The 23,348-nt window shown below is 44.5% G+C and overlaps 1 protein-coding gene and 1 long non-coding RNA gene across 2 annotated transcripts in view; one reads left to right on the top strand and one right to left on the bottom strand.

Moving 5' to 3' along the window:
• Positions 1-1,250, bottom strand: part of CYB5B (cytochrome b5 type B) — a 39,582-nt gene extending 38,332 nt beyond the window's left edge. Inside the window, exon 1 of the mRNA XM_004057884.5 lies at positions 652-1,250. Within this exon, the coding sequence (XP_004057932.1) occupies positions 652-825 (174 nt within the window). The 5' untranslated portion in view covers positions 826-1,250. The remainder of the gene's footprint in view (positions 1-651) is intronic.
• Positions 1,190-22,045, top strand: LOC129527690 (uncharacterized). Its single transcript, XR_008672732.2, has 3 exons — positions 1,190-2,014; positions 16,953-17,053; positions 21,733-22,045. It is a non-coding gene; the product is annotated as an uncharacterized lncRNA (long non-coding RNA).
• The last annotated feature ends 1,303 nt before the right edge of the window (positions 22,046-23,348 follow it).

Genomic DNA, 23,348 nt, shown 5'->3' with positions numbered 1-23,348 from the left:
TTTAAAATGAGATGTAATGCAACAGACTTGAAGATTAAATAAAAGTCTTGAATATTTAAAGAAAAATGACAAAATATGAGTCAAAAACAAAAAAAAAGGTTGATTTATGAGTTTCTGGCCTCAAGGTCAACTCAGATTAGGGGAAAAAAAAAAAACAGTGGAGGCATAATCAAGATGGGGAAGCGTGTGGAGAGAAATCTCAGCTTCTACTCTAGAAGACGAAAACCAAAACCGGTATTACTTCAGAAGGCACACTGGAAAAGCACAGTTGTGGGTGCACTTCAGACCTAGGTTCAACGGATCTAAGCCGTTAACTCTATGGCCCTGAGAGTCCTCAACCTGTGAGCCTCAGTTTCCCTTTCTGTAAAATAAAGATAATGATGGCTTAGAGTTTAGCTGAGCACACAGCAAGTGCTCGACACATAAGTAATACATGATATTACATAAGGCACCAAAACTCGGAGCTGACTGGAAATGCATGCAAACTAAAGCCCTCCCCCAATCCCACCCGTTTCCCTCTGAGGGTCGTGATCCCTTTCTTACGCCTTATCGCCCCCAGCCAAGCCTCCCTTCCTTCCCACATACACTCCACACAGCCTTTTCACCCCTCGCCCCAGCAGCTTCAGAGGCCTCCCACCTCCCAGGCCCCACCTCGTTGAGGAAGCGGGTGACATCGTAGACTCGCCCATGGATCACAAGCCACAGTTCCTTCAAGGAGTTGCGCTTTGCCACCTCCTCCAACCGGTAATAGGTGACTGAGGTCTCGACTTCCTGCCCTTTCCCATCGCTGCCGCTAGCTTCCGCAGTCGCCATTGAACCGGACATACCGCCTCTCCACCGCTAACTGAGATTCCGCGACTACTTTCCTTGAGAGCCCGCGCTCAGCCTTCCTCGGCTTCCGTAACCAGGGCCCATAAGGCCTTGAGACGGTTCCTAGCAACAGCCAATCACACTTCCCAATAGTTCCTGGTTCGTTTTCTTTTCACCAATGAAGCGAGTGGCTTAGTTCGAAATCCCGCCCACTCCTCTCCCGATCCTCCAGGTGAAAGTCTGGTTCGAGGTCCAACTAACCAATTAGGGTCGTTCAGCCCCCTCCAACCTCGCCAATCAGATACCGCAATTTTTGGACTGGCGCCCAAAAGAGGCGTGCTGACAGGTGTCACCTCAGGAGAGGTTCCACTTCGCTCAGCCTGTGGGCCTTTAGGGTCTCCAGTGTTCCGCTTCCCTTCCCATCGCTGTGGCTTTCTCCTGAGTCTCAGAAAGTTCGTATCCCCTACACTACCGGCGCAGCCTGTATCCCAACCCTGATTTTACATCTTTGCTGCCTCCAGGTCGTGATCTGGCCAATCCCGTCTCTCCTCAATTTCCCCATCAGTAAAATGGGCTTGATAAAGCGCTCTCTTACAGAGGGGTTTGCCTTTTTTTTTTTTTTTAATTTTTTTTTTTTGAGACAAGTTCTCGCTCTGTCTCCTAGGCCGGAGTGCAGTGACACGATCTCGGCTCACTGCAAACTCCGCCTCCCAGGTTCAAGCGATTCTCCTACCTCAGCCTCTCGAGTAGCTGGAACTACAGGCATGCGCCACCACGCCCGGCTAATTTTTGTATTTTTAGTAGAGACGAGGTTTCACCATGTTGGCCAGGCTGGTCTCGAACTCCTGACCTCAGGTGATCCGCCTGAGTAGGCCTCCCAAAGTGCTGGGATTACAGGCGTGAGCCACCGCGCCCGGCCCGGTTTGCCTATTTTAATAGGAGTGCCTGTAAAGCCCTTGGCGCATAGTAATCGCTAAACATGGCAGTCGATTAGAAAGGCAATTGCTGTCGGGGACAGCAATTGGGGGTAGAATGTGGAGTATCCTATGTTTCTACCACCATTCAGAATCCGATTTTCAAACGAATTCTGTGATGATCAGGATCAATCGGCACTATTTTAGTCTCTACGTGATTTAAAATAGAATTGAACTCAACTGCTCTCCGCTAGAGGTCCCAGCACTTTGGAATTCCAAGTTTGGTTAAGGTACAGTGTTGTGCGCCGCTATTTAACTGCCATTACAACTGACAGATTGCTCTTCCTATAATGTCATTTTCATCCTGTCACTCTCGCAGTCTACCATTCAGGGCTCTCTACAATCCATTCGCAACCTCTTTCACTAACGTATAATATTTTCCACCATTCCCTTTATAAGCCTGTTGCACCCGCCCCGACTCTGAAACCTGCTGGTTTAAAACCACATCCGTGGTCATCCCAGGTCCACCAAGTTAATTTTAGATCACTTAGAGACTAAAATAGTGCAGATTGATCCTGATCATCACAGAATTCATTTGAAAATCGGATTCTGAATGGTGGTAGAAACATGGGATACTCCACATTCTACCCTCAATTGCTGTCCCAAGGACTCCTCTTCCTTTCAATGCCTACCGGCTTTTCAAGTTCCTCTTCAGTTTCTTCTATTTTCAAACTTCTCCTACCGTTTTGAGCTCCAGTGGTTCCATCCCTTTGTAGTACCTAAGAAAGCATATTACTATTTTGGGAAACCTGCTACGTCTATAAATTTTAACTTTACGTATTTTACCTCCCTAGTTAGACTGACACTATGAGAGCAATCTCACAAGATTCTTAGGATCCTCCACAAACTCTAGATTCAAATATTTACATTTATTCCAGACATTTACTATTTACTGTTACAAGTCTTATGATAGGCATTGGGAGTAGAGAGATAACATAAGAAACAAAATCTCTGAAAGAAATAAAAACATTTACAGGCTGAATGCGGTGGCTTCAAGCCCCGTAATTCCAGCACTTTGGGAGGCCGAGGTGGACAGATCACTTGAGCCCAGGAGTTCAAGACCAGGCTGGGCAACATAGTGAGGCTCTTGTCTCTTCAAAAAATACAAAAATTATCTACGCATGGTGGCACACAACTGTAATCCCAGATATTTGAGAGGCTGAGATCTGGGGATGGCTTGAGCCTGGGAAGTCGAGGCTGCAGTGATGTATGATCGCACCACTGTGCTCCAGCCTGGATGACAGAGCGAAACCCTGTTTCAAAAAAATAAAAATAAATAAATAAAAATAAAAAATAAAAAAATTACAAATTCTAGCACTTAAGTGATATATACATGTAACATTATATTTGAAAATGTTTTTAGAATTTCAAATAAGTAAGTTACAAGAATAATACAATGAATGACCATATACTTTTAGCTTAGGTTTACCAACTGTTAATATTTTTCAATATTTGATTTTTTCCATATTATTTTGATCATTGTTGTTAATAATGCTGAACTATTTCAGATATCACCACCCTTTACAGCCAAATAATTCTACATGTATCTTCTAAAAATAAGAACATATTGTCACGTAACTGCAGTATGAATTTCAAATTCAGAGAATTTAACATTCACACAAAATTATTATCTAACATAGTCTCCATATTATTTTCCATTATTGCATTCATGTCCTTTGTGGAATTTTAGTGTGCCTGTATGACCCAGGATCCAGTTTAGGATCATGTATTGCACTTAGCTAAGTCTCTTGAGTCCCCTTTAATCTGGAACATTTCCTTAACTTTGCTTTTGCTTTCATGACATTGACATTTTTAAATAGTATAGCCTCAAATTGAATTTTACACTGAAAAATTATTGTGACCTAAATGTTTTGGTTATAAATTTGTATTTACAATTGATAGCACATGTTAGCCAGAGAGTCTGGCTTGGAATACCTGTCCCTGCCACTCACAAACTTGGTGACCTTGGGAAGGTTTCTTAGCCTCTTTTTTTCCATGTGGATACCCACTTGTTCATGCACCATTTGATGAAAACACAATCCCCCCTTGAATTGTTTTCCTGTCTTTGTCGAAAATTGATTGATCATATAAGTGTGGTTCTCTTTCTGAAATTTCTACTCTGTTCCGATGACTTATTTGTTTATCCTTGTGCCAATTCCACAGTCTTGATTACTGTAAGGCATTAAATCAGGTAATATAAGTCTTATAGCTTTGCTCTTAACTTTTGAAAATTATTTTTGGTATTCTAGATCCTTTGTATTTCCACATACATTTTTTTTTTCACTCTCATCACCCAGACTGGATGGAGTGCAATGGCGCAATCTCAGCTCACTGCAACCTACACCTCCCGGGTTCAGAGTAGCTGGGATTACAGGCCCCCACCACCACACTTGGCTAATTTTCATATTTTTAGTAGAGAGGGGGTTTTACCATGTTGGCCAGGCTGATCTCAAACTCCGGACCTCAGGTGATCCGCCCACCTCGGCCTCCCAAAGTGCTGGGATTACAGGCATGAGCCACCATGCCCGGCCCCACACACAATTTAAAATCAGCTTGTTGACCGACTGATCAAATTAAAACATCTCCATAATAAATCATGTTGACAGCATGTACCCCTGGTGTGATGTGATGAAAAGGGTATGTTGCCACTGTGGCATTCTTCCACAAAATCCATAACCATAGTCCAAGCATGGGAAAAACATCAGGTAAACCCAAACTGAGGGACATTCTACATAATGCCTGACCAGTACTCCTCAAAACTGACAAGCTCATAAAAAAAAAAAAAAAAAGGAAAGACTGAGAAATTGTCACAGACTCAAGTAAACTAAGGAGACATGACAATTAAATGCAGTGTAGTATCCTGGACTGGATCCTAGAACAGAAAAAGGGCACTAGGGAAGAACTAGTGAAATCCAAATAAAACAGTAAGTTACCAGTGTTGATTTCTTACTTTTGACAAACATATTATGGTAATGTAAAATGCTATCTTTATGGAAAATTGAGTGAGTATACAGAAACTCATTGTATTATTTTTGCAACTTTTCTGTAAATCTAAAATTATTACAAAAAAAGGTTATTATTTTTTGCTGGGCACTGTGGCTCATTCCTGTAATCCCAGCACTTTGGAGGCTGAGGCACAAGGATTGCTTGAGCTCAGGAGTTCAAGACCAACCTCGACAACATAGCAAGACCTCATCTCTTTTTTTTTGAGACGAGTCTCGCTCTGTCACCCAGGCTGGAGTGCAGTGGCATGATCTAGGCTCAGTACAACCTCTGCCTCCCGGGTTCAAGCAATTCTCCTGACTCAGCCTCCTGAGTAGCTGGGATTACAGGTGCCCACCACCCTGCCCAGCTAATTTCTTTGTATTTTTAGTAGAGACAGGGTTTCACCATGTTGGCCAGGCTGGTCTTGGACTCCTGACCTCAGGCGATCTGCCTACCTCGGCCTTCCAAAATGCTGAGATTACAAGCGTGAGCCACTGTGCCTGGCCTGCAAGACCTCATCTCTTTAAAAAAATGTAAAAATTAGCTGGGCATGGTGGTGGGCACCTATAGTCTCAGCTGCCTGGGAGGCTGAGGCAGGAGGATTGCTTGAACCCAGGAGTTGGAGGCTACAGTGAGCTATGATTGTGCCACTGCACTGCAGCCCGGGTGGCAGAGTGAGACCCTGTTTCTAAAAGAAAAAAAAAAATTAGCTTCTTAATTTTACAAAAGTGCTTATAGATGAATTTACAGAAAAAAGACACCTTAAAAACCTTACATTTCATAAACCATTTACTTCAGTTTAATTTGTAGTTTTCAATGTAGACATCTTTAGCATCTTTTATTAAATTTATTTCTAAATATTTCATTTTTTAATGCCCCTATAAATGAAATTATTTCATTTTCCAATTGTTTGCTGCCAGTCTAGATAAATATAATTGATTTTGTACATTGACTTACTATCTTATACCTTGCCAAATTCACTTATAGTTCCTGTAATTATTTTATGGATTTCTTAGAATTATCTATGTAATAAATATGTCATCTGCTAATAGAGACAGCTTTGCTTCCACCTTTCTTCCCAATCTGTATGCCTCTTTTTTCCTTGCCTTGTTGCACTGGCTAGGACTTTCAGTACAGTGTTGAATAGAAATGGTGAAGTTAGCATCCCTGTCTTGTTCCTAATCTTAGGAGGAAAGCATTCAGTCTTTCACAATTTAATATAATTTTTCAGTAGATGCCTTTTATCAGCTTGAGGATCTTGAGGATCTAGTTTCCTGAGTTTGTTTTATTTTTATTTTGTTTTTATTAAGAAAGGGTGTTGAATCCTGTTGAATATTTTTTCTTTTCTTTTCTTTTCTTTTTTTTTTTTTTTTTTTTTGGTTGTTGTTGTTGTTGTTGAGACAGGGTTTTGCTCTGTGGCCCAGGCTGAAGTGCAGTGGCACGATCACAGCTCACTGCAGTCTCAACCTCCCGGGCTTGCAAGCAATCCTTCCACCTCAACCTCCCAAGTAGCTGAGACCACAGGCTCCCACCATCACACCCGGCTAATTTTTGTATTTTTTGTAGAGACAGGGTTTTGCCGTGTCGCCCAGGCTGGTCTCAAACTCCTGAGCTCATGTGATACACCCACCTCAGCCTCCCAAAGTGCTAGGATTACAGGCATAAGCCACTGTGCCTGGCCTGTTGAATATGTTTTATACGTCTGTCAGAATGATCATATTATTTTCCTCCTTTATTCTGTTAATATGGTGAATTACACTGAATGGTTTTCAAAAACTTAACCATCTGGCCGGGCGTGGTGGCTCATACCTGTAATCCCAGCACTTTGGGAGGCCGAGGCAGGCAGATAATGAGGTCAGGAGATTGAGACCATCCTGACTAACACGGTGAAACCCCGTCTCTACTAAAAATACAAAAAATTAGCCAGGCATGGTGGCACGCACCTGTAGTCCCAGCTACTTGGGAGGCTGAGGCAGGAGAATCGCTTGAACCCGAGAGGCGGAGGTTGCAGTGAGCCGAGATTGCACCACTGTGCTCCAGACTGGGCGACAGAGCAAGACTTCATCTCAAAAAAAAAAAAAACTTAACAATCTTTGCATTCCTGAGATAAATCCCACTTTGGTTATGATGCTAATCTTGTTTATTGAATTCAATTTGCTAATATTTTAAAAGGATCTTTGCATTTATATTCATGAAGAATATTGGTCTGTAATTTTCTCTTCTTGAAGGTCTTTGATAGTTTTTTCAAGCTCTTTGACAAATATTTACTGGGTAGCTACAGTAAAGCATTGTGGTGACATGAGAATTAAACAAAATTCTTAGCACACTGCCTATCACAGAGAGTCCCCAGTAAATGCTAGCTATTTTGGGGGTTATTATTTCTAGATGCTGAAAAATAAAACCCAGTTCTTAAGGAAATTTACAAGGAAGATGGCACTTACCATATAAAACAAGTTTAACATGAACATTTTACTATTGCTGTTTTTACAAGTTAGAAAATTCTCTCCCCAGGCTGGATGACAATCAGTGTGAATTCTGTAATTTACCTCAGATAACAGTACCTTAGCGTGTGAGACACTGCTCCACCAGGGTTGTTATTTACCTTGCAAGCTCATTTTATTGCTTTTGTATAAACAGGAAATGGTCAAGGCAAACACTGTGCATGCTCCTTGAGAACAGAGCAAGAAGCGAGGATGCTGTCCCAGTTTTTGCAGCCATCGGGCATGCCCTGTGTTCTCATACCCTTTTGAGGTGGCAGCGGGAAGGAATGTTCCCTTTTCCTCTTCCAGGAATGAAATACAATGAGGTGGCCCTCCAATCTGTTCTTGCCCTTCTCAAGATATTGTGTTCCCTGGCAACCTACTCTTTGCTCCTGCCAGAGGGAAGACAAACTTCTAAAGCTGTCACACTCCAACACTCTTTCCCTTCCCAAGGCCAGGCCTGAGTCATCCAGTGTTTGGGAAGCTTCAGGAAGTCCTTGCAAAGTTAGGAACCTATATCCTCCAGGGGATAGCCTCAGGGGTGTTTGGTTGTCAGCATTCTGGAGTAGATCCCACCCCCAAGTCAGCCAGATCTTCCCGGCCCGTTAGGTGGCCTCTTCTGGGGTTTCATCCAAGACCATCCTGTCAGTCTTATGCCAGTGAGGTCCAACCCCCACCAGCCCAGCCCAGCTTCTAGGAGTGAAAGAAACTATAGGCTGATGCAAAACAGCCATTGGCAAGAATGCTTTCCACCCTGGGTTGCTTTTCCTGGCTTCAGAACAGTCGCTGTTCTTCCTTCCAGTGTTTGCTAGCTTATTTTTAATAGGTAATAAATACAATTCACTTTTATTTATCCCTTCCACAGCCCTTCCCTTTTTATACAAAGCATAGCTTATTATAGATAAACTTTATTGTTTTATTTGTTGCTTTATTCGCTTAAAATTTTTCTTCAAGTTCATTCAATGTCTTTATTTATTTATTTATTTATTTACTGAGACAGAGTCTCGCCCTGTCACCCAGGTTGGAGTGCAGTGGCACGATCTTGGCTCACTGCAACCTCCACCTCCCAGGTTCAAGTGATTCTCCTGCCTCAGCCTCCCAAGTAGCAGGGATTACAGACACACGCCACCATGCCCAGCTAATTTTTGTAATTTTAGTAGAGACGGGATTTCACCATGTTGGCCAGGCTGATCTCTAACTCCTTGCCTCAAGTGACCTGCCTGCCTTGGCCTCCCAAAGTGCTGGGATTACAGGCTCAATATCATTTTATTCTTTTATTATTTTAATTTATTATTATATATATTTTTTGAGACAGAGTCTCTGTCACTAAGGCTGAGTGCAGTGGTGCAATCTCACCTCACTGCAACCTTGGCCCCCCAGGTTCAAACAATTCTCCCACCCCAGCCTCCAAGTAGCTGGGATTACAGGCACACTCCACCACACCTACCTAATTTTTGTATTTTTAGTAGAGATGGCATTTCACCATGTTGGCCAGGATGGTCTCAAACTCCTGACCTCACCATGTTGGCCAGCCTGGGTGACAGACCAAAACTCCAACTCAAAAAAAAAGAAAAAAACTGGCCCACAAATATTCATAGCAGCATTATTTGTAATAGCCAAAAAGTGGAAACAATCTAAATGTCCATCAATTAATGCATGGATAAATAAAATATGGTTGTATCCTTAAAATGGAATAGTATTCAGCAACAAAAATAACATGCTAAAACATGGTGAAAACATCATGCTAAGTAAAAGAAGCCAGTCACAAAAGATCACATTCTATATGATTTTATTTATAGGAAATTTCTAAAAGGGGCACATCTCCAGAAAAAGAAAGTAGATTTAGTGGTTGCCTAGGACTGAAAAAGTTGGGGGGAAATGGGGAGTGACTGCTAGTGGGTAAGAGTTTTCTTTTGGGAAAGATAAATATGTTCTAAAATTAAATTGAATCTCATAAATTTGCATAATTATTATGTATCAAAAATAATAAAATAAAATTAGATTGTAATAATGATTGCACAACCCTGTGACTATACTAAAAAAAATTCAGTTTTACAAGATAAATGGTAAATTGTATGGTATGTGAGTTATATCTCAATAAAGCTGTTAAAATCACAAATGAAACCTAGATATATTGTTAGAAGTCTGGATTCAGTGTTGCAGAAAAGTCATGAAGGGGAGGAGGGAGAGTGATTTAAAAATATTGAAAGGCTGCAACCCCTGTCAGGTGCAGAGCCAATGAGTAAATGGATGTAAAAAGACTTTGAAATTGTGAAGCTCTTTACAATATAAGGGATTCTTTTTACTTTTTTTATTCTTTTTTTTTTCTTTCTTTTAGATGGGTTCTTGCTGTGTTGCCCAGGCTGGAGTGCAATGCCAAGATCTCAGCTCACTGCAACCTCTGCCTCCCAGGTTCGAGCGATTCTCCAGCCTTAGCCTCCTGAGTCGCTGGGACTACAGGCATGCCCCACCATGCCCAGCTAATTTTTGTATTTTTAGTAGAGACAGGATTTCACCATGTTGGCCAGGATGGTCTCGATCTCTTGACCTCATGATCCGCCCGCCTCAACCTCCCAAAGTGCTGGGATTACAGGCATGAGCCACTGCACCCAGCTCTTTTTGTTTTTTTGAGATAGGGTCTCACTCTCTTGCCCTGGAGTGCAGTGGCATGGTCATAGCTCACTGCAACCTCGAACTCCTGGGTTCAAGTTATTCTCCTGCCTCAGCCTCTCAAGTAGCTGGGTCTACAGGCATGTGCCACCATGCCCGGCTAATTTATTTTATATTTAGAAAAGACATGTTCTCCCTATGTTGCCCAGGCTGCTCTCAAACTTCTAGGCTCAAGCAATCCTCCTGCCTCGGCCTTCCAAAGTGCTGGGATTACAGGCATGAGCCACAGCGCCTGGCCAGATTCTTTTTGTTAAAGATAATCTAACACATAGATTACATGACTGTCACTGTCTTTACTACAGTCTGCTGGGCAAAGGCCACTTCGATAAGTCATAATCTTTCTATAAACACAAAGTTTCCTGTAGGTTGGTTTTGCCCTCCAAATGCACCAATTGCCTTTGGCCAATTGCCTTTTTTCTAGTCTGTTGAGGATGAAGAGCAAGGCACAGAATCCTCCATGGTGATTAAATTAACTTTTACTGGTTTTCGTTTTTGTTTTCATTTTTTTTTTTTTTTTTGAGACAGAGTCTCACACTGTCACCCAGGCTAGAGTGCAATGGCTCAGTCTCAGCTCACTGCAACCTCTGCCTCCCAGGCTCAAGCGGATCTTTATCCTGCCTCAGCCTCCCAAGTAGCTGGAACTACAGGCACACGCCACCATGCCTGGCTAACTTTTGTATTTTTAGCAGAGATGGGGTTTCACCATGTTGGCCAGGCTGGTCTCTAACTCCGGACCTCAGGTGATCCTCCTGCCTCAGCCTCCCAAAGTGCTGGGATTACAGGCATGAGCCACCACGCCTGGTCATTTACTGTACTTTTAAAATCAGCTTTATTAAGATATCCTTTTTTGGCTGGGCGAGGTGGCTCACGCCTGTAATCCCAACACTTTGGGAGGCTGAGGCAGGTGGGTCACCTGAGGTCAGGAGTTCGAGACCAGCCTGACCAACATGGTGAAACCCCATCTCTACTAAATACAAAAAATTAGGCTGGGTGTGGTCGCTCACATCTGTAATCCCAACACTTTGAGAGGCCGAGGCGGGTGGATCACAAGGTCAGGAGTTCGAGACCAGCCTGGCCAATAGGGTGAAACCCCATCTCTACTAAAAATACAAAAGTTAGCTGGGTGTGTTGGCATATGCCTGCAATCCCAGCTACTTGGGAGGCTGTGACAGGAGAATCGCTTGAACCCGGTAGGCAGAGGTTGCAGTGAGCTGAGGTAATGCCACTGCACTCCAGCCTGGGCGACAGAGTGAGACTCCGCCTCAGAAATAAATAAATAAATAAATAAAACTCCACAGCTGGCCATAATTACCCTTAAAACCAGGGGTAAGGGGTGGTGTTAAAAGTTGGAGGCAGGCCAGGCGCGGTGGCCCATGCCTGTAATCCCAGCACTTTGGGAGGCTAAGGTGGGCAGATCACCTGAGATTGGGAATTCGAGACCAGCCTGACCAACATGGTGAAACCCCATCTCTACTAAAAATACAAAATTAGCCGAGTGTGGTGGCGCATCCCTATAATCCCAGCTACTCAGGAGGCTGAGGAGGGAGAATCGCTTGAACCTAGGAGGCGGAGGTCGCGGTGAGCCAAGATCACGCCACTGCACTCCAGCCTGGGCAACAAGAGCGAAACTCCATCTCAAAAAAAAAAAAAAAAAAAAGTTAGAGGCAGTATGTTGTACCGCCACCAGGCTTTTAGAGATCATTTCCTGAGAGCCTCTTAAGGCAATGGATCCTTCAAGCCAGTCACATGGGCTTTGTATGTACTATGTCAAGCAGAATCTGCATCAGGTCCTCATAGAAAAGGGAAAATAAGCTAGGACCTCCCCTTTAGTTCTTTCTCCTCTTCCTTTAAATAAAACAAGGAGCTGGGCATAGTGGCTCATGCCTGTAATCCCAGCAGTTTGGGAGGCCAAGGCAGGAAGATTGCCTGAGCTCAGGAGCTCGAGACCAGTCTGGGCAACATAGAGAGATCCCATCTCTTCAAACATTTTTTAAGTTAGCTGAGTGTGGTGGCACACGCCAGTGGTCCCAGCTCCTTGGGGAGCTGTGGCAGAAGGATTGCTTGAGCCCAAGAGGTCGAGGCTGCAGTAAGCCATGTTCATGACACTGCACTCCAGCCTGGGCAACAGAGCAAGACCTTGTCTCAAAACAAAAAAACAAAAAACAAAGCAAGGGTTTGTGAACACTGGCCTTGAGTGCACAGAGCGCCTACCTTCCTTTCCCAGGAGCAAAACACCGAGTAGTTTTTGTAACCTTGGCCTCCCAAAGTTCTGGTATTACAGACATGAGCCACTGTGCCTGGCTGTTAACAGTCTACACATTTAACCTTCTGCACGGTCAGATCCAAAGGGGAAAAACCTCATGAGTTGTGATGAGTTGTTTGGGGAAGTGGCACGGGCAGACCACTCACTGTAGAGGGCCCAGCATATCACAGAGGACTGAAAGGGCCAAGGCGAGGGAGAGGTTGGGGGGAAATGTGTTACACACCAATGGCCCAACTCTGGTGAGCCTACGTCTCTTCTGGTACCACCAGCAGGAAGGCACCATCCTTTCCCTGCAAATAATGTTTTAGAAATTTCCTGGCTGGTGTGGTGGCTCACTCCTGTAATCCCAGCACTTTGGGAGGCTGGGGCAGGAGGATCACTTGAGGCCAGGAGTTCAAGACCAGCCTGGGCAACATGATGAGACCCCCGTCACTACCAAAAAAAAAATTCAAAAATTAGCTAGGCATGGTGGCAGTTGCCTGTGGTCCCAGCTACTCAGGAGGCTGAGGCAGGAGGATTGCTTGAGATCACTTGAACCCAGGAGGTTGAGGCTGCAGTGAGCTGTGTTCATGCCTCTGCACTCCAGCCTGAGCAACACAGCAAGACTCTGTCTTAAAAAAAAAAAAAAAAGGGAAAGAAAAAGAAATTAATTTCTGGAGCTCACTCCCGCCTCCAATCCACTCGGGCATCTTGTGTTTGGAGTCAAGGTTGTAGCAGGCCCCACCCCACTCTGGAGCACAGATCCGGTGCAGCCTTTTGAGAGTCCTCTTCAGTGCTTCCATGCCGCTGAAGCCCACACCCATGGAGCACATACCATTAGTGAGCACAATGGCACCTGCAGCCCTGCGCAACAGCTTCATAGCCTTTTGTTTGAAATGCTGCCATAATGACGTTCACATTATTGTAAGGCCGATGATTCAGATATGGCCTTGTCTCTTTCCAACGCACGCAACTCGTGTTTTTCATTTTAGGTTCCAGGGAGGGCTAGAAACTTTCCCCTCTTCCCTCCTGAGGAAGAAAGTAAGCTTCGCAGTCTTTTCAGGATTTCTGAGGTTCACCTTATTCTCTAGTGTCCATGTTTTATACTTTGTCACTGGGAGAAAAGTTTGGAAACAAAAGGGAATGAAATCCACCACCACTTTCTTCTCAATAGAAAAACAACTTTGGGATTAGTTTATTTTGCCACCACTGTCAACGTGCAGAGTTTTAGAAAATCACAGAAAATGTGAAGCCTTGTTTCCTTTTTCTCACTCTCTCCTCTCACCCTCCTCCAAAAAAAACACAATTTTTTATTTTCCTCTCGGAAAATGCCAACCAGACCTCAAGGTAGGAAGACCAAACAGAATCAGTCCTTTTCTTCCATTTCTTTCAAACTTCCATGACACCAGTTTAAGAGAGAAGGCCTGGGCGGTAGATAAAAATGCAATATTCGAGCAGCTATCAAGGGGTGTTGGGATGGTGAGCCACGCTGGGGACTCAGCGGCAGCCCCCCATCCCTTGAGTGCGGTGGAGCCCCACAGGGCTCTGGCCAAGGTGGGCACAGCTCCTTCAGAAAGTGAGGACACCTGCCCCCTTACACAGAGCCTGACATCAGCGGCTGTCACTAGCCAGCATATGCATCCCCAGGATGGCTTAATTTCTTTTCTTTTCTTTTTCCTTTCTTTTGAGATGGAGTTTTGCTCTTGTTGCCCAGGCTGGCGTGCAATGGCGTGATCTCAGTTCACCGCAACCTCCGCCTCCCAGTTCAAGCGATTCTCCTGCCTCAGCCTCCTGAGTAGCTGGGATTACAGGCATGCACCACCATGCCTGGGTTTCACCATGTTGGTCAGGCTGGTCTCAAATTCCTGACCTCAGGTGATCCACCCACCTCGGCCTCCCAAAGTGCTGTGATGACAGGCATGAGCCACCACGCCCGGCCTCAGGATGGCTTAATTTCGATATGTCAAGCACAAGCCTGTCTTGGAGGATTTTCCCTCTGCAGGAATGGTCTCCCCAACCCCTGCTTCACATACAGATCTTATTCTGATGTCAGTTTAAATGTCACCGTCTTCCTAAGATCAAGGCTCGCCACTTCCTCCTAAGTGGTTACCCAGTGTCTCTCTAACACATCATTCTGTCTTCTTTTCTCTCCATTTGCTCATGGCTACATGACACTTTCTTTTTTTCTTTTCTTTTTTTTTTTTTTCGAGATGGAGTCTCACTCTGTTGCCCAGGCTAGAGTGCAGTGGCGCAATCTCAGTTCACTGCAAGCTCTGCCTCCCGGGTTCAAGCGATTCTCCTGCCTCAGCTTCCCAAGCATCTGGGATTGCAGGTGCCCACCACCACACCCAGCTAATTTTTGTATTTTTTGTAGAGACAGGGTTTCATCATGTTGGCCAGGCTGGTCTCACACTCCTGACCTAAAGTGATCCTCCCACTTGGACCTCCCAAAATGCTGGGATTATAGGCATAAGCACTGTGCCCAGCCTACATGACATTTTCTGATTTGTGTGTTGATTGATCTGTATGCTCTCTGTGTCCTCTGTCCAACCTCATGCATTGCACACAGTAGGTGCTTGGTAACTATCTGCTAAATAGATAAATGCTCAGCTTCTGGGATAAGGAAAAAGGGGTAAAGTTTCTAAACAGAGTTTTTTTGAAATCGGAGTGTGGGAAAGGAATTTGGCCTTGCCGCTGGGTTGAGAATGCCTACAGGCAGCTCCAAACCTCGATGCTTTCTTCTTAAAGCATTTTAACTTTGTGCTAACTTGAGCAGTGGACGTGAGACCCACCCCCGGTTAAGTTCAGGTTAGGTTTGGGACACTGGGATATTTTCTTTCATCCATAATCACTGGATCAAGTCCTATAAATCAAACAGTTGAGACACAAAACACAAACAAGGTCGTAATTTGTTTCTTCCTGCCCTCTGTTTTTCTTGGCATGGAAAAACTCAAGCTTTTCCTGACTAAGGATGGGTAATGACATTGAGGGGTGATTCATTAAAAGTGGCCTAAGTAACTGGCCTTTTATTTCTTCTCAATCTTTCCCCATATTGTCCCAAGTTCTGTAAGGAAACACATTGAATAAAATAATTCTTCTGTTGATAAAGAACTTTCCCTTGACTCTTTGTTCACTTGCAGCTATACGTTCCCAGAATCAAATTCTTGGAACTGGAGAGGCCAGTGTGAGTACGGGTAAATGTGTTGGGTATTTCTGGTAGAGAAAGAAAGGCCAAGAGCCCCGGCTTATGGAAGCCACTTCTCTTACCACCTTTTCTTTCTGTTTTTCTTTTTTTTTTTTTTTTTTTTTTTTGAGATGGAGTCTTGCTCTGTCACCAGGCTGGAGGAGTGCAGTGGCATGATCTCAGCTCACTGCAACCTTCAGCTCCCTGGTTCAAGCGATTATCCTGCCTCAGTCTCCTGTGTAGCTGGGATTACAGGCACGCGCCACCATGCCCAGCTAATTTTTGTATTTTTAGTAGAGACGGGATATCACCATGTTGGCCAGGATGGTCTCGATCTCCTGACCTCGTGATCCACCCGTCTCGGCCTCCCAAAGTGCTGGGATTACAGGCATGAGCCACTGTGTCCAGCCTCTTACCACCTTTTCTTAACCAAGCTGCCTATTAAGTAAGGAAATTTTTCCTGTCCCCAGGGATCCTGGCCACCCAACCAAGAGTGGGGTGTTGCTGTGGGTGAGTCTGGGAGCCTCAGTTCCTCAACTCTACAACGGATGTCATAATACGAGTACCTTCTTCTCACATGAGTGCCATTTCTTTCTTTCTTTTTTCTTTTTTTTTTTTTGACAGAGGGTCTGGCTCTGTCTCCCAGGCTGGAGTGCGAGTGCAGTGGCATGATCTCGACTCACGGCAACCTCCACCTCCCAGGCTGAAGCCATTCTCCTACCTCAGGCTCCCAAATAGCTGGGACTACAGACACGCACCCGCACACCTGGCTAATTTTTTGTATTTTTTGTAGTGATGGGGTTTCACTGTGCTGCCGAGGCTAGTCTTGAACTCCTGAGCTCAAGCACCTCCCACCTCTGCCTCCTAAAGTGCTGGGATTACAGGTATAAGCCGCCTCGCCCAGCCGTGTGTGCCAGTATTTCAACCATTCCTGGGACCAGGAAAGAGAAAAGGACGCAGTGACGACAACAAACATTCCATGTAATAATACAACTACATCATAATAGTAGGAGAAATAGCAGAATAAACCATTTTTATCTTCTACATCATGCACTTCTAATTATTTGAACTTTTATAAAATTTTTTAAGGAATATGAAGAAATTTTAAAATATGTATAGAAAAAAGGCTGAACACTTAATAAACTAAAAGGTTAACAATAGCTATCTCGAGTTAAGGGCTTGGAGCTGACTTTAGCTTTCATCTTTATACTTTTCTATGCTTCTCTATATCTTTGTTTAGTTATTTCAAAGATTGTATACTACTTTTGTAATTAAAAACTACTAATAATAAAATACTATGTTATTTAAGCTGGTGTGTTTGCACCAAATTCCTGCTCCTCTCTGTGAAAGTGGAACAATCTATTTTCCAAGAAGTGGGCGTAAAAGGATACAAGTGGGTTGGGCGAGGTGGAGGACAGATGTGACTGTGGTCCCGGTCAGGGTGAGGCTGTGGAAAAATACCAGGGATGCCACACCCTGCACGTGGTTCTGGTGAAGTCCACTATTAAATCACTGCTCCATTGTTCCCCACCCCACTCCATGTGATATAATCCATTTCCTCTCACCTGCTGTTGTAAGTAAATCTAACTTTTCTGCCTTTCTTGTAGTTTCCCTCCGAGGCTACTTCTATCACTCCACTATCTCTATGGATTCCCAAGGAGAACAGCTTCTTCTCCTGGGGCTGGGAATACAGCAAGGAAGGGGACAGGTGAGAGGATGAATCTATGGTTCCTTGATGCTCTTAAGTTGGTGGTTCTTGATAACTTTTGAGAAGGGATTCAATAAATAGCAGACTCAGCCTGGCCAACATGGCAAAACCCCATCTCTACTAAAAATACAAAAATTAGCCAGGCATGGTGGCACACACCTGTAGTCCCAGCTACTTGGGAGGCTGAAGCAGGAGGATTGCTTGAACCCGGGAGGTGGAGGTTACAGTGAGCCGAGATGGCTCCACTTTACTCCAGCCTGGGTGACAGACTGAGACGCTGTCTCAAAAAATATATAAATAAATAAATAAATAAATAAATAACACACTTCCTCCCTACTCAGGCTCTAAATCAATCGAGGGGGGAAAAAAGTCAGAAGATGGATTATCTTCTGATGAAGGCTATAGGCTGTAGAATGTGGCTGAGTGTGTCCTTGTATCCTAATAAGACAGACTATCCCATCAGTCCCAAGCAGCGGTGGACCGGAGCACTCTCCCATGTGGAGGGAGAGAATTTGTGCTCCCTTCTTGATCCTCAGATACCAGGAAGAGGAAGACAACTCATGCCCAGTTTCTCCTGGGGCTGGGAATATGCTAATGCTCTCCTTTCCCTATGTGCAGGAGTAAGGGCTGAAGAGGAGGCTGGAGTGTTATAGTAGTTGATGGCCCTTCACACCAAAGGAAATATCTGGAGTGGGAGGAAGCATTTTCTTCTCCAAAAATTCTTTTTTTTTTTTTTTTTTTTTTTTTTTAAGAAAACAGCCTTGCTTTGTCACCCAGGCTGGAGTGCAGTGCAGTGGTGCAATCTCAGCTTACTGCAACCTCCGCCTCCCAGGTTCAAGCAATTCTCCTGCCTCAACCTTCCGAGTAGCTGGGATCACAGGCGCCCGCCACCATGCTCGGCTAATTTTTGTATTTTTAGAAGAGACAGAGTTTCACCATGTTGGCCAGGCTGGTCGCGAACTCCTGACCTCAAATGATCCACCCGCCTCGGCCTCCCAAAGTGCTGGGATTACAGGCATGAGCCACCGTGCCTGGCCCCAAAATTCTTACTATTTCTTGGATTATACAATAACTTTGAGGATGTGAAGCAAGCTATGAACCACCATCCAAGGAAAATGCACGTAGGTCTTGTCATGGACTTTTGTATCCCTTTCCCTGTCTTCTGGTTTCTGTAGCTCCAATTTTTCTTTTAGGAACTGTTCCTCTTCCATTCTGTGTGAAGTAGTGGTGCTGTCAATCAGTATGCTCCGCCTCCCCTTGGTGACAAGGGTTGGGCATGTGATCCACTCTGTCCAATCAGAGAAGCCTGTTTTCCTAGCCCTATTGTTTCAGGAATAGGCATGCGATTTAAAGCAGCCAATCAGGGAAAGACAACTCAGGGAGGCGTGACATACTTTCCTTAAGAATACTGACCAGTTTGGGCGCGGTGGCCCACGCCTGTAATCCCAGCACTTTGGGAGGCCCAGGCGGGCAGATCCCGAGACCAGGAGTTTGAGACCAGCCTGGCCAACATGGTGAAACCTCATCTCTACTAAAAATACAAAGTTAGCCGGGTGTGGTGGCACACACCTGTAGCCCTAGCTACTCGGGAGGCTGAGGCAGGAAAATTGGTTGTACCCGGGAGGCGGAGGTTACAGTGAGCAGAGATCATGCCACTGCACTCCAGCCTGGGCAATCAAGAGAGACTTCATCTCAAAAAAAAAAAAAAAAAAAAAACAGGGCTGGGCACAGTGGCTCAAGCCTGTAATCCCAGCACTTTGGGAGGCCGAGGCTGGTGGATCAGCTGAGGTTGGGAGTTCGAGACCAGCCTGACCAAAGTGGAGAAACCCCATCTCTACTAAAAATATAAAATTAGCTGGGCCTGGTGGCGCATGCCTGTAATCCCAGCTACTCAGGAGGCTGAGACAGGAGAATCACTTGAACCCGGGAGGTGGAGGTTGCCGTGAGCCGAGATCACACCATTGCACTCCAGCCTGGGCAACAAGAGCAAAAACTCTGTCTCAAAAAAAAAAAAAAAAAAAAAAAAAAAAAAAAAAACTAACCTGGAGAAAAAGTAAAGGTTAGACTCTCTGTAGATGTTTTTTTTCTGCCAAGTAGAAAGAATCAGTCTGAAGAATGGAGCCCAACAAAGCAGAAATGTGTCTAATCAGTGAACACTTGAATCTAGTCATCAATGGAATCTGGTCTTCTTGTTACCTGAGCCACTAAATTCACCTTTGCTTTTGCCCAAGCTGCTGGAGGTAGGCTCCTGGTCTTTGGTATGTGCACACACAGAACTCGGCCTCCACTTTCCAGAAGTGCTAACTATGAGCCCAGACCTGCCTTGTATGTTAAGAGCCCCCTCTGTGAGCGGTGCCCGTTATGAATTTGAAAAATGATCATCTATTCTAAAACATTCAAACACATCTTGCTGCTGCATTTGGGGCAGCAATACTTGCTTCTTCATGTTGGCACCATTTCTGCCTGTCAGCAACTTGGAAACCATACTGAAAATACAGGCCGGAGGGCATGTAGCTTAAGAGAAAACAAGTCTCATGGGTGTGTTACAATGTAGGAAATGCTAGCGAAAGTGTCTACCAGAGGATAGAGAGGTTAAAGTTCGGCCACCCTCTTTTTCTTTATATATAATGGGTGAGAGTTGGAGGTGGGAAAGGGAGAAAGAGAATCCCACCCAAACCAAAGAGGATGTTTGGACAAGTTAACCTGCGGAAAGCTCTAGAAATTTGATGCAGGGTGATGAAAAAGCTGTGGCATGATAACATCTACTGTTTGATTAAGCCTTTCCTCTAGGCTGGATGTCGGACTTAGCACTTTACATACATTGTAGCAATTCTAGTGGGTACTATTGTTATTCCCATCTTACAGACGGTGAAACTAACACTGAGAGGAGTTAGAAACTTGCCCAAGGGTCCTGCTGGTAGAGCCAGGATTTGACATCAGGGCATTCTGAACCCTATATTTGCTAACCACTATGCCCTTCCTTTCTAGCTAAAGACCTGGGTTTGAATCTAGCTCTGTTACTTGCTGGTTGAGTGACCTTGAGCAAATCAACCTCTTTGAGCCTGTTGCCTTATGTAGAAAATTCAGGGAGTAGGCCGGGCGTGGTGGCTCACAGCTGTAATCCCAGCACTTGGGAGGCCAAGGCAGGCAGATCACAGGGTCAAGAGATCGAGACCATCCTGGCTAACCAACATGGAACCCGTCTCTACTAAAAATACAAAAATTAGGTGGGCGCAGTGGTGCATGCCTGTAGTCCCAGCTACTCAGGAGGCTGAGGCAGGAGAATCACTTGAACCCGGGAGGCAGAGGTTGCAGTCAGCCAAGATCGAGCCACTGCACTCCAGCCCAGGCAACAGAGCAAGACTCTGTCTCAAAAAAAAGAAGAAGAAAGAAAGAAAGAAGGAAGGAAGGAAGGAAGGAAGGAAGGAAGGAAGGAAGGAAGGAAGGAAGGAAAAATTCAGGGATTATACTAAATAATTTGTTTTCTCTCTTTCAACTCTAACATTTCAAAAATTATAATATCCCCAATCCCCCAAACTAGGATTTGTATTCCTGGCTTGAACTTTTTTCGCTCAAGACCCTATAGATTGGTTTTCCCATGGATTTCGGATCAAAAGCTTCCTTTGGATTATGTATTCCTTTGAAACGGATTCAAATGCAGGGGGATCTGAAAAGACTTCATCCTTGCTGAGTGAATCAGCATCCCGTGAACACAGGTGACAAGTTCTGACCCATCCCTTCACTGTCTGATAAGCCCAAAGGTCATGCTCTGGACTCAAACCTACTTTTCCTTCTTCCTGCCCATTTTGTGGGTTTTCTGATAAGGTGCCCTAAGGCAGCTGTAACACTGTTTTCTCTCCCTACAAACACAGTCCCCAGGGCGTGCACTCTGCCTGCAAACTTCCCAGCTGCTTCCAGCTCTCCCTCTGCCCACAGCCCTTTATTGCTGCATTCCAACAAATTAGCCATGTGACAGATTATTTTTAACTTCAATAGAGCAGCTCCCTCTCTTTTAATATATCATGCTTGGCCCACATTCCCTCGGTGAAAAGGGCACCATCGGCTACTTCTGAGAACTTTTAATTACTCCAATTGTTTGCAAAACTCTCTTAGAAGCTTGGGAAAAAAATATTGCAAGCTACAGTTCTGATTAAAAGAAGAAAAGAAAATACATTTCTTTCTCCGTTCCCCTCCAGTCCCCTTACTCTCCAGTTTTCTTATTTAGTGGAGACCTGGGAATTTTCCAGGTCTTCTCAAATCCCCTCTACCCCCCTGCCACCCATTATCTAAGAGCAGGTTTTTTTAAGTATAAATCCATCTCGAAAAAAGCTAGAGAAAAAAAGTAATAAAGCGCAAATCTAATTGGGAGGAAGGGAGGGCAGTTTCCTGAGTAACAGAGACCCCCACCCCAATCCCACACAGAACCCCAGCAGGTGAAGGATGGCAGCTCCCAAAGCACTGAATGCCCAGCCTTCCTAGGTCTTGGAAGTCTCCAAGAGGGTCCTGGAGGTTGAGCTTGACACTGAGGTTGAACCTTCTATCTTGAAGTCAACTGCACGTAAACAATGAGCATCTTGGTAACCACCGCATGGGCCAAAGGCCCTTCTCCAAGTTTTCTGAACTTTCTGAATCCCAGATACTTCTCTAATTTCTTTTCCTTTCTTTCTTTTTTTTTTGAGATGGAGATGGAGTTTCGCTTTTTCGCCCAGGCTGGAGTGCAATGGCGCCATCTCAGCTCACTGCGACCTCTGCCTCCCAGGTTCAATCGATTCTCCTGCCTCAGCCTCCCGAGTAGCTGTGATTACAGGCGCCCACCATCACGCTCAGCTAATTTTTGTATTTTTAATAGAGACGAGGTTTCACCATGTTGGCCAGGCTGTTCTTGAACTCCTGACATCAGGTGATCCACCCACCTTGGCCCACAGGCATGAGCCACTGCACCTAGCCCATATAGTGTTCTATTGTTAATGTAAAATAAAAAAAATAAAAGGAGGGGAGAAAATATCAATGTGTTGTTTTATTTTTAAAATTTTTTTTGAGACAGAGTCTCATCCTGTCATCCAAGCTGGAGTGCACTGGCACGATCTCAACTCACTGCACTTTCCACCTCCCGGGTTCAAGAGATTCTCATGCTTCAGCCTCCCAAGTAGCTGGGACTACAGGCATGCGCCACCACACCTGGGTAATTTTTTGTATTTTAGTAGAGACGGAGTTTCACTACATTGGCCAGGCTGGTCTTGAACTCCTGAGCTCAGGCAATCTACCCGCCTCTGCCTCCCAAAGTGCTAGCATTATAGGCGTGAGCCACCATGCTGGGCCTATAAAGACAAGCCTGGCCAACATGGTGAAACCCTGTCTCTACTAAAAATATTTAAAACATGTTATTTTAAACATGTACAAAATATCTATCTAGGGGAAGGTATTCTAGGAATTGGTAGAACTGGGGAAGGGAACTGGGCAACTGGACAACATGGATGGGGAAACAAATTTCACTTTATACCCTTTGTATCCTCAGAATTTTTAAATTATGTGAATGCATAACCTAATCCAGTATAATTACATTTTTTTTAAGTTGAAAGGAATATTTGGCAGTATTTCCAGGCACCTGGGCCCTCGAGATATGAGAAACGCCCACCATTTATGAATTGGGGCAGGAGGAAAGGGCCAGATCCCAGCTGTCACTCACTGTAGTCATGAACCGAAGCCATAGCATCACTCTAGTAAGATAAAAGAGGTACCAAGAGGACAGGAGGAAACAAAATCAGTCTTGAGTCACATATGGGCATCATGGGTATTTATAAAAGGCTTAGACGGTTCCTTCCTAAATTTGAATTTATGTCAAGAGATAATCATTTCAGGAAGTGTGAGTTCCTCTCTTCAAACTGTTTTGGACAATCCCATTCTGATATGAGCTGCATAGAGCCAAGCTCATTTGTAGGGAACATCTGTGTGGGAGGAAGGGGGGGAGTGGAAGAGCATAGAAAAGAGACCTCCTGAAGCTGAACTTGGACACCTCTTGTGTCTTTTCCTGGTTTCCTTTGAGTTGTACATTTGCTTGGTTGTGTGACAAGGAAGGTCTATGAAACTTTTATGGTCCATTATGTGGGTTTATGTATATAACATGAAAAAGTGACACGTGGAAGAGGAGCTTCACTGAAATCTGCACTCTTTTTGTGAATGTCTGTGTTCCAGAAGGTTCCTAGAGTTGTTGGATGATGGCTCTGATTACTGACTCCTTTTGACCACTAGTCAGGCAAAAAAAAAAAAAAAAAAAATTTGGCTTTGAATAACAAAT

This window comes from Gorilla gorilla, chromosome 18 (assembly GCF_029281585.2).
Source record: "Gorilla gorilla gorilla isolate KB3781 chromosome 18, NHGRI_mGorGor1-v2.1_pri, whole genome shotgun sequence".
Taxonomy (NCBI): Eukaryota; Metazoa; Chordata; class Mammalia; order Primates; family Hominidae; genus Gorilla; species Gorilla gorilla.
This window is presented reverse-complemented; position numbering and strand designations above follow the sequence as displayed.